Below are 12,602 nucleotides of genomic sequence, written 5' to 3'. Positions count from 1 at the left end.
AAAAATGAAGCAAATCATATATGTATATACTACAGAATGATCAACTTTATACTGCCGGTTAAATATAGAACAGGGAAGCTTACCATTAAGAAGATGAACCATAATCCGTGCGAAAATTGAACAATACACTTTGATTTGTTTCTAAAGCAAGCCCCAAAACATCAACTTTCAAACCTATATAAATAAGAAGATGTGGTATGAGTGCCAATGAGACAACTATCCATCCAAGTCACAATGTGTAAAAAGTAAACAATTATAGGTCAAAGTACGGCCTTCAACACGGAGCCTTGGCTCACATCGATTATCAAGCTATAAAGGGCCCCAAAAAGACTAGTGTAAAACAATTCTAACAGGAAAACCAACGGTATAATCTATATAAAAAACGAGAAACACTTATGAACCACACCAACAAACGACAACCACTGAACAACAGGCTCCTGACTTAGGAAAGGTGCATAAAAATGCAGCGGGTTTAAACGTTTTAACAGGCGCCAACTATGGTTTCATTATGCATTCAATGGTATACACTACTTTAAGCGCATATCTGTGGTTCACACACACACACACACACATATGTCTCAAATTTAGCCCAATATTTTTAGATCTGGAAATTTGCGTTAGCAAATTTTTTGTGACATCGTGACAACACCGCCTGCACGGTGCCCTAGACCGTTCGACCAATATATATATATTATATTAGCGTTTTGTTAAAATATACTTTTTCACTTTTTTGGTCTTTTGGTGTTGTTTGTGCTGTATTTAGACCCCTCTACCAAGAAATTTGTTTTGCATGCACAGGTATAAAAAATGCGGGTTTTATCCAACACAATCATAGGTTTGAACGTTGTTTTCAATTTATACTTGTATATATTATATTATATATATTATATTACTATGTTTGTTTTAGCTGAATTAAACTGATATGTCTTGCACAGAAATCGGAAAATATATTAATTGTCTTTGCCTTTAAATTTTCTCAGCTATTCTCATCATGTGAAAAATTACGCAGGCTATCTATAATGGAAACTATGTAGATTTGATCGACATTTTTAATTTTCCTTTTTCGTTGTTTTTCTTTTTTCATATATAAAAAAACTTTGTCTAGACACATTCGAATGCAGCATGTCTCTTGGTTTCTTATTTATATTAGATAATTTTAAGTGACAACATGGAATCATCTATCGGAATAGAATACATAGATAATAGATAGTATTTACATATATTTTAAAATATCATCGGCATAACATTAGATATAAATTGGTTCAAATGATTTATTGGTTTGTGATATTCAACAATAAAAATTAGTAGATTGCATTTGTAAAATGTATATATATAAAAGTATTCAAATAAAGATATCTCAACTCAAAACATGTACTTTTTTTTAAAAAATAGATGCGTAATACATGTTTAAAAAGTCGCTTCAGTTTCTTCAATATTCAAAATTTCGAATTTCTGGTTAAAAGAAAATGCATGCAATAATTCAGAAATAATACAACTAAATAATTTGTGTATAGCACTTTCTAACGAACCAATGAAATATTGCAAATCACAGAGGAATAAAGCACAGTCTCGGCATAGACGAGTTGTAAGAAAGGAAACAAAGATCTTATTTAACAGCACAGACAGATCACTTGAAGCACTTTGGATTTAGTTATAAAATAAAGATTTAAAAACGAGACTCGTCAAACCGATGAATACATGTATAATTGGATGGAATCGGACGACAAAGGCAATGAATACTACCACCATCGTGTCTGAGGTTGCATAAGAGGGTGTGTATAGCTTGGTAAAACATTCATATTATGGTTCATGTTCATGTTAAGGTTCATGGAGTTCATTGATCCTACTGCAGAATTATAAGAACAGCTCATGTTCATATTGTTCATACTGGATGATATAGACGAGGGGTTAATACCAGACATAGAGTTGTTCATACCAGGAAGTGATACCATAGAATTCATGTTCATATTTTGTAACTGTTGATGATTTAAAGATGAACCGATATTTTGCTGTAGCGCTAGTTGATCGGGAGACTTAACCATAGAGTTATTCATACTTGGTTGACATGGTTTTCCATCGCGCACAAGAACTGGTACTGCCACGCGTCGAGGCGACGGCAAAGGGTTAAGATCAAGTCCTTTTTCTTGCCTAGAGCGCTTTAATTTGTAACGATGATTCTGAAACCATATTTTAACTTGCACCGGCGTTAGTCTAATAATACTGGCTAAATGTTCTCTCTCTGGTGCTGAAAGATATCTTTGTTGTCTAAAACGACGTTCAAGTTCGTAAGTTTGGGCTTTAGAAAATAGAACTCTTCGCTTTCGTTTCTTTTGTGATTCGCTATTATTGGAGTTATTTTCACTACTTTTTTCACAATTGTTGTCACTATTTCCTTCTGATTTCACCGTTGTGTGTTTTTTATTAACACCAGGATGACTTTCTGTTGCGGAAATATCACTAGAATGACTTGAATCGCCTGGAGAGTTCAGGTGTGATACATCTGAAAAGAGAAATCACTTAATAAACGCCTTCAATCAGAAAATTCCCACTACAATCTAATTAAAAGCGTTTACACACAGTAACAACCCTGGTCGGAATTCATCACCCAAATATAATGGGTATTGATACGGATTATTTAGGAACAGCTATGATGAAATTTTATTGGCAAGCTTGATGAAAACATCTTTTAAATTTGTTCAAACGCCCCGTCAACACCTGGGGAAAACATCCTATACAAAAAATTCCCAGGAGCGATTCTAAACATCAATTGTTATGTAATTTTTAAATAAAAACTTTGAATTGAATTATTTAATTTTATAAATATCCTAGTTTTCTTGTACTGTTGAAACTTTAAGCGATTTTCTAACTTTATTATATACATTTTTATAAATATATATCAATGTGCAATATTCGTTAGATTGATAATAAATTTTTGCATTTATGCAATTTCATTTAAATGCTATAAGTGCCATTTTTCTTAAAAATTAAGGAAAACTTTATCATATATAAATTTTAAACTCGCACTCAATACAACAAAAACATATATGGATGCAGTGATTAAATGAAAGTGATAGCACAATCTGAAAATACTGTATGCTTATTGTATAATAATTCGTGATAATAGGGCCACACACAAACGTATTAATTTGATGAATTTTATCAAATATGAAATTGATTTTCAACAATCTTTAAAAGCTTAATGGTGTTAGATTTTGCATTTAACATTGATCAATATAGACAACTGTTTGCTATTTGTACCAATTTACCTCCAAATATTCAGTTCAAATAATACAAGTAAAGGCCATATAATGATTTGCGTTTGAAGAGTAAAGGGAATAAGCGTTAGCAACTATCATTACAATAGGGCGAAATTTACAAGAACAACCACAAGTTATATGCTGTAATTGATGTATATTTTAAAATGTAAAAATTACAAGTTATAATTTTCAGATCAGCGGAAATCAATTTATTCAAATACAGGTAATAATGTAAGATAGAAACTGTCTGACTTAATATATATATTTTTTTAAATCTGTGAAAGTCGTCAATCCTATTTAATGTGAAACGGCCGACTCGTCAGTTGCATTATTCGTGGAATTATTGTTTCATATTTAACTAGACGATCAACCATAGACATAAATACAAACGCTAGAATAATTCATGTATATAATCTGAATTACAATATATACATATAAAGATAAAATCACAAAATACTTTTAGTAATCTAAATACTTTTAATAGGATTCAGTGTTCATCATGACAATAGGTGCAGTGAGTTAATTGGTGGCCTAATTTATATTAAAATATTTAATTCACTCTGAACGCATATTCGCATTTTTATTTTTTATCATCAAGTTTATTTATAGAATTATAAAATTTACCAAATATGGAAGAGTTTGCAAATTTTCACTCCTTAACTCAAATCATGTTTTGTCATCCATGATTTTTTCTGAATCTTTTAAAAAAAAATATGTATAGTCTTGATTTAAACAAACTTTATGGGTTCAGTAGTTTTTTTAAAACTCAATATTTACTAAGTTCAGTTATGTACACGGAACATAAGCTATATTATATATATTATAATTATCACGTTAGATATAAGGTTTATTTCAGAATCTAATATTCAAAATTTCTATGTACTGATAAATAAACATTTCATAAAGATAACACATATCCATTATTAGTCATTACTTCAAATGACGAGCGTTCCAACAACTATAATTTCCAGTGTGAAACTTAAGATATTCAATGCAAATATCTATCAATCAAGTAAACATTTTCTTTTACTTACAGTTATGTTCGAGATTTATTCTTTTTAACCCCATTCAGCTTGTAGATAAATTTCAAAAAGTTCAAAATTAGATATTTATCACAATTATACGAAATGAAGTTTCGGTTGTAGTGTTTGACAAAAAAAAATGCTGGGCGAAAAAGTAACACTCCTACTGCTTTCTATTTAGAGGCGATCGTAAAATGACGGTCAACTTTTCGTATATTTATTATATCATTTAAATATAATTTATTTGTTTTCACGGGATTTTTTTCAGTAAAAGAAAATATATATTTCAGTTTTGGTTAAATGTTTCATATGTATAAGTGGTTTTAAAAAATGAAAACAACGTTATAAATTTCGTGCTATTTCCTTGACATTCTTGTTGAAAGAATAAATCTTTTCCCTCACCGAAAACAGAGTAAATGAATTTAGTGTTTACCTCATCGTGTTTGGATTGAACATTTGTGAATATAGAGAAAAACCCATTGCACTATAGCAGAAAGAATGTAAATAATGAATATGTAACAAAATTTCATTGTTCATTTTATTAATATTATTTTGCAAATTAAATGTTCGATGTAAATGATAAAAATCTGATTATTTAAAAAGTTAAATTGTTTATCAGTACACGTTACAGAATAATCTATTGGAAGACTTTATAATGTTTGATTTTGATAATGACCGAGTTGTAAAACTTAAACGGATAAAACTGTGCAAATTCAAACATAGTTTAATACTTAGATATCAATGCTGCTTCATAATTATGTCGATAAAGCAATGAAACAGAGACAATGTACTGCATTATTACAATGACTAAACAATTCATGGTCTACTTTTATCTTATTTCTAACGTAATCTACAAAGTATAAATCTCGTTGATATCTAACAAAACTTTGGCATCAGTGTATCTTGAGATGCCTTTCGACAATTTTGAGACGTGTTTACAGACACAAATTTGTCTCATGATATTGCAAAACAATGATGATCATTTGCTTAAATAGTCATGCTAATTCTAATATAATAGTTTATTAGAAAAAAACCTGATTTATTTAAATGTTATTATCCCGTTACATATACAACAATATAAAAGCTCACATCAATGTTGACGTTTGTATGTTAGTATAGTATATTTTTAGTACTTACTTGAGTATGGTATATTTTCGTTAGTCTGTAACCATCTGCTGTAAGGATTGTCGTTATCATAGTAGTTCGTAACTCCCGGCAAATCACTTACATCAGGTACGGATGGAATAGATGATAAAACATTACTGTTTACTGTTGGGGTTTGAGAATCTACAGGACTACAACTAATTTTTCCTTTAGGCAAATCCAAAATATCCTTCACTGAAAAGCTACTGCTATGTTTCTCTCCATTCATAACTTCCAGTGGGACCTCCATTTAAGTGTAAAAATTGATTTTATGCTTAGATAGTAAAATCGGGAGCACTTCAAAAGCAAACTGGGCACTTCACCAACGTGGATTGCCTCTTAGGTTAGTTTCTCCTCGAATTAAGAAGCCATGCGAGCAGCATAGCAAAAACTGTCACTTTAACCGTGCTATTACCATTAATGCCTTGTCATGAGGAAAATTGAGGGCGTGTCCATGTTGGTTAGGATTCTGGTAGGACAATAAAACCACCCGGAAAATACAAATTTTATTGGAGATTTCATCCAGAATATGTAACGCCTACCTGAGTTTAATTTGTTTATTTAAAGGCGTGGTTAGGAGAAAATCGATGGTGTTTTAAAGCCCTAATAAGAAGTCATTTCTGTCTGCATAGATCGTATCATGCAGAATAATCAGTAAACTTTCAATTTTACTCTTGTATTAAATAATTATTAGAGAGCTCTTCTTAAGCTTGTTTTCTCTCTATACATAAATTTTCTATTCAAATAGGTTATAATTGAATAACTGAGATGCTGTCCACTACAAATGTGGGACTAGCTTTAAATATATTATTGCTGATAAATAAATAAAGTCGTTATTACATTAGAGTAGATCACTTGACGGATACTTCAAAACCTTTGCCAATGTTAACATTAACTATAGTGGTTTTTCAATATCAGAAATAATGTTATCATATACACTAGAAAAGACCCATCTACAATCATTGTGAAGTCGTTTGCTTTACTCTCTACACTGAAGTGTTTTAACACTTAAACTAATGACTGTTTACTAGATATGTTACAATTAATAATAACCTAACAGAAACATCCAAGAAAGGTACAACTTCAGAATGTACGGTATTGTCAGTATATGTTACAATTAATAATAACCTAACAGAAACTTCCAAGAAAGGTACAACTTCAGAATGTACGGTGTTGTCAGTATATGTTACAATTAATAATAACCTAACAGAACATCCAAGAAAGGTACAACTTCAGAATGTAAGGTATTGTCAGTATATGTTACAATTAATAATAACCTAACAGAAACATCCAAGAAAGGTACAACTTCAGAATGTACGGTATTGTCAGTATATGTTACAATTAATAATAACCTAACAGAAACTTCCAAGAAAGGTACAACTTCAGAATGTACGGTATTGTCAGTATATGTTACAATTAATAATATAACCTATCAGAAACATCCAAGAAAGGTACAACTTCAGAATGTACGGTATTGTCAGTATATGTTACAATTAATAATAACCTAACAGAAATTCCAAGAAAGGTACAACTAAAGAATGTACGGTATTGTCAGTATATGTTTCAATTAATAATAACCTAACAGAAACATCCAAGAAAGTACAACTTCAGAATGTACGGTATTGTCAGTATATGTTACAATTAATAATAACCTAACAGAAACTTCCAAGAAAGGTACAACTAAAGAATGTACGGTATTGTCAGTATATGTTACAATTAATAATAACCTAACAGAAACTTCCAAGAAAGGTACAACTAAAGAATGTACGGTATTGTCAGTTCTTTTTTTTTTTTGTGTTATTATTGTGTTGTTCGATTGCTGGCTCAATGACCTATTCCGGCACCCCCATTTACTCATACCTAAATCAAAATTGAAATAGAAAAGAAATCATCATTTATTATCAGCAGTATATTAACTGCAATTCAGATTCAATGACGTAGGAAAAATATAAATGACATGGGTCGTTCTGCATTGACTAGTCTGGGCCAAATATTTCACTTGAAACAAAAATCACTAAAGTTCTAGTTCAAAAGGGAATTCATTAAAGAATGATTATTGCTATGTAAATAAGAAACTTTTTTAGATTTTTTTTATAAATTCTGAGGTATTAACTTATGTAGATTTCACTCATAATTGTGAAAATCAACTTGCAAATTTTAGGATATTTTAAACAAGTATCTCAAATTACAATTTTTAATTTGACCCTACGTTTTTTTAGAAGACAGAATTTACTGAAAATATATAAATGAAGAATATTTGGACAAGAAGTCCTTCTACTGTTTGACTGTTTCCTCATTTCTTCAAAAGCAAAGAAAAATGAAATTGTAATAAAGACTTTCTGCTGAAAAAATATGTTCCACATGGACGGTATTACTTAAAATCATTTAATGATTTTTGTTTCATCAACAGTTATTACACAATTTCACGCGGAATTATTGTTGTACAAAGTATTTTGATGATCATATTAGGATTTATTGCATTTGAATAGATTCCATAACAACTGTTATAAGTAAGGGTAAACAGCATTAATTTACCAACATGCATTTAATAAGTTTTATGGAGTTTAAACAGTTTTACTCTGTACTTACAAATCATTATGACAGGAAATACGCATTACATATTGAATTATGAAAAATAGTATGACATAAATTTATTTTAAAAGACATTTTTTCTTTTGTTTGTGATTCATTTGGTCGGTTTGTTTGTTTGTTTGTTTGGGTTTTTTTTTTTGGGGGGGGGGGGTTTTATCTCTTTCTCTTTCTTTTTTTTTTTTATTTTTTTGTTTGTTTATTATTTTTTATGCGGTTTTGTAAAACTGCGACTAATAGTGCGGTGTTGCTTAGGTTTGTACGTTTTTAGACACAGTAAAATCGGATGGGTGTTTCATTTTCGCCAACAACAAAAAAAAAATCGTCGCAAACCACATTTCATTTGTGCCAAAAATAAAACATTTCACACGTGGCAACATAACAGGTATATAGCATACATAAATATATTTTAACTTTTCAGTTTAAATATCATTTACTTGTATTAACCTCTTCCGTTCGACAGCATTACCACTCGTCAGGATACAAAGCATGATAAGTTCACCCAAAAAAATACAAAGTAGAAGATAACACAATATCTACAAATGTAGCACTGGATCGATACCACTGGTGGTGGCATATTACACCCATCATCAGATTTCAGCGTTCCTGATAAAGGTTAATACAGAAAAGCGCTTCGGACGCATAACATTTAATAAGTGTAATTTTCATTGTACAATAGATTAAAATGTCAAATGTGATATCAAAAATTAAGGCAACAGTACTGTAGTTTATAAATGTTAAAAACTCTTAATCCCTTCAGAAGAGACAAATCATTGTAACAAACAAAACGGAGGGAATCGTTTAAACTCCAAATGGAAAGAAACCGGGTGGGTCAAGAGAGTAATCGTCTCCTGCTATGTATGCATCACCAGCCATGCGAATCACCACTCAGTCAATATGTCACAATCGGTGAAATTACAGATCTGACGACTATACTGGTATATAATCTAAGACCGCGAAAACATTTCGCGAGTTAGTTGAGATACCGACACATCGCGTATCGGTCAACCAATTCGTTATGGTAACCGTAAACCTTATGCAGTCTCGATTTCAATCGTTCAAACACAGACCTTGTTTTGGGATTTACTTGTATCCCAACACAAAATAACATGTACTCATCAAATCATTCCTTTGATGAAATTAAAAACGAAATGACTTTACAATTCTGGATTATGTATTATTTCATTTATTATCTGAAAATAGTGATAATGTATTTGATGAATATCTTGATGATTTTCAAATGTTGAGAAGAAAAAATTCACCAATAGGCAGACACACAGAGGACAAATTATTTCCGTTATACAATATGTGCCTTAAAGTCATATGATACTTTGCGGAGAATGTATTTTGAAATTGACTGAGTATGTGCAACCAATACTTATTGTCTGACTGTGGATACAGCTATATTTGGATACTAAAAAAGCCATTGAGTAAACTTGATATAAAAACTAATTAAACAGCTAATTTTAGACCAGTTCCATTATAAACGGGTATGAGGTATGAAAAATTCTCCAATAGTGAAAATTCAATATTGTATTCAAAACGGAATTTTGCTTGAAAAAAATACTAAGTAACACTTCAAAAGGGACAAAGAATTCAAATATTCAAATTTAGGTGTTCAAATATTAAAATTCCAATAGGAACTGGTCAGTGGATAAGTACACAAAAAGAAGATAATTACAGTGCTACGAAAATTGAATTGGCAACGAAGTTCAATTTCGTTTTGTTTGTATTAATGTAGAATTTACAAAAATGCGTTCATAATTTATACCAAACTATAATGGTGTTAATTCAAAACAAAGGAAAATTAAAGGATTATTATCTTTATGTAATGTACCAGAATTGAAAAAAAACTCAGGATAATTTGCGGACGGAATATTCATTTTTACCTGTTCACATATTTCAGCTGCTTCCCAATTGTGAACTTGCTGTTTCTATATGAAGCAACATTTCAGCAGCGCCTGCATATGGGGTATATATATCCCATTTGATACTATATTCCAGAGCTTGCGTTTCCTATCAAAATGTCCTTGATAGAGGTGTGCTTCTAACAAGAAAGCAATTAACCTAAGGGTTCAAAATGGTAAAGTTGGAAGTCATCCATTCGAAAGTTTTACGAACGCCACCACGAGTTGGTTGACCGTTATATAATATCTATTTCACAAATGACAACAGATATTTCCAATTGTTGAACCACAATTCTGTCCTCTGTTCTTCGAACTCGAAATCACGGAATGTAATTTATCACAGAAATTTTACTCACATTAACATGGGTGCCACATTTTTTGTTGGGTTCGTGTTACTTAGTCTTTGGTTTTCTTTTTTTTTCATGTTTGTCTTTTCGTCGATCATCTTTTTTTTGTTGCCATGACGTTGTTTGCCTTTGACTTATGGGAATATGAGTATCTTCATACTCTCTTTGATCGTCAAATAAACGATCAGTTGTGATGTGTGACATCAAAACGTTGTCTTTTTGACTGCAAAATGTTACGGGTAAATGTTTTCTTCTTCTTATAATGGCAGACATACTCGGAATAATAAAATGTATAGACAGGTTCTGTCACTTTTAACACAACAGAATGGTCTAGGGTCTTGATTACGGATCATTTTTTTAGATCAAAAAGACTGAAAAATAAAACGAAATTTTATTCAATTTGAAAATGAACTCATCATAGATACCAGGATAAAAATTGTGTACGCCAAACGCGCGTTTCGTCTACAAAAGACTCATCAGTGACGCTCGAATAAAAAACGCTTGAAAAGGCCAAATAAAGTACGAAGTTGAAGTTGAGGACCCAAAACTCCCTACAGTTTTGCCAAATACAGCTAAGGTAATCTATTCATGAGGTAGACAAGCCATAATATTTCGAAAATTCAAAGTTTAGTAAACAGTTAATTTATATATTTATGACCATTTCAATGATAATTCATAACAAATAATGATAATAATATTAATATTATAATAACAAAGAACCAAATTAGCCTATTGTGCAAAATGTGAATTTGTTTGATATTGTATTAGAACAAACTGTAAAATCAGTCTGCAAGGCTTAATTGATTCGTCGAATCGGTACTACAAGTACAAAAACAATAAAAAGACAAAATACACAAAGTACCGATCCAAGAGTACTCTCAGTTACTGGAAACTAGATCAAAGCCAGTCTTAACTAATTAATAAACCATATTTTCCGAGACTAAAATATTAACTAGAATGCCTCAAACGTACGTCATAAGAAGTCTGACAAAAAACCTGACCTTGATGAACGTCAAAATTTAAGTATCAACAGGATATAGGATCACAATTGTTTCAAATAACTAGGCAGCAATTTTTGTTTAGCTATATATTAAACTTTAAACTAATACAAATGAAATAAATGTTAATACCGATAAATATAATATTCAAACTTTTAAAAATATGTTAATTCATAAGTATAGGACCATTAATTTTCTCAACTTCCAAATCAAATCTTTGCATCTATGAAAAAATTTAGTAAATATTCAAGTAATTTGTCATACCGATTCCATAGTGCAGATCACGTGGTTTTTGTTGGCACTTTTTTAATAACCTTATCAGGTACGATATTATACGTTCGAGACCAAACTGTTTAAACCCCACTACATCTAGATTTTTTAATTATTTTTAATTACAATATCCTTTATTTTGGCATCAAAATTCATAAGGACCTGACCTATAATTGTTTACTTTTTACACATTGTGACTTGGATGGAGAGTTGTCTCATTGGCACTCATACCACATCTTCTTATTTATACTAAACAGGACAATACCAATAAAATCGAAGTAAATTTTGCGACAGTAGTTGCAGCCACTCTAATAGAAAATTGAACCCAACTGCATACATTTGGATCATTCCAGTACCGAACCATATGCTACTATAGACTAACAAAATATGTTTAAGTTTAAAACCGCTGCATTTTGCGCCTGTCCCAAGTCAGGAACATCTAGCCTTTGTTAGTCTTGTGTGTTTATTTTTTAATTTGGTTCATTTGTGTGTTTCGGAGTTTAGTGTGGCGTCCATTTTGCTGAACGAGGATACGTTATTGTTTACGGGCCAGCAAAAGCCTGCCTCCGGGTGCGGGATATTCTCGCTGCGTTGAAGACCCATTGTTAGCCTTGGGCTGTTTTCTGATCTTTGGCCAGGTTGTTGTCTCTTTGACACATTCCCCGTTCCATTCTCTGTTCTATGATGCCAAGAGATGAAGAGACGATAAGCCAAAAAAAATAAGTCGATCAGTATCATGAAGGATCTAGATTATTTCAATCAAATGGTGTATAAGCTTACTGCATAATACTCAAACTGGTTTTCCTTTTATTGTTTTTAATTATTTTAGAACAACAGTAATAGATTAGAAACCTAGGCAATTCTTTAAGCCTTTACATAACAGGTATATGTGAAATTTTAATATCATTTCAATTGATATATTAGTTATTCTCTACATGTCAACAAATCACATCAGGTATCCCAGATTTTGTAGAAGCCGCGTGAGTCCAATGATTTGCAGTTTTAGTGATTCATGTAAAGATTAATCCTATTTGGGCACCAGAACAGTAAACTGCTCTAAAACAGTATT

At 31.1% G+C, this 12,602-nt stretch overlaps 1 protein-coding gene across 1 annotated transcript; it reads right to left on the bottom strand.

Moving 5' to 3' along the window:
• Positions 1 to 1,257: 1,257 nt before the first annotated feature.
• LOC127698977 (homeobox protein Nkx-2.2a-like) lies at positions 1,258 to 5,823 on the bottom strand. Its single transcript, XM_052202764.1, has 2 exons — positions 5,417 to 5,823; positions 1,258 to 2,500 (listed from the first exon to the last, which is right to left on the bottom strand). The coding sequence occupies exons 1-2, from the start codon at positions 5,670 to 5,672 to the stop codon at positions 1,740 to 1,742; spliced, it is 1,017 nt and encodes a 338-aa protein (XP_052058724.1). The 5' UTR covers positions 5,673 to 5,823; the 3' UTR covers positions 1,258 to 1,739.
• Between the last annotated feature and the right edge of the window lie 6,779 nt (positions 5,824 to 12,602).

Source organism: Mytilus californianus, unplaced genomic scaffold (assembly GCF_021869535.1).
Source record: "Mytilus californianus isolate M0D057914Y unplaced genomic scaffold, xbMytCali1.0.p SCAF_4, whole genome shotgun sequence".
Taxonomy (NCBI): Eukaryota; Metazoa; Mollusca; class Bivalvia; order Mytilida; family Mytilidae; genus Mytilus; species Mytilus californianus.
This window is presented reverse-complemented; position numbering and strand designations above follow the sequence as displayed.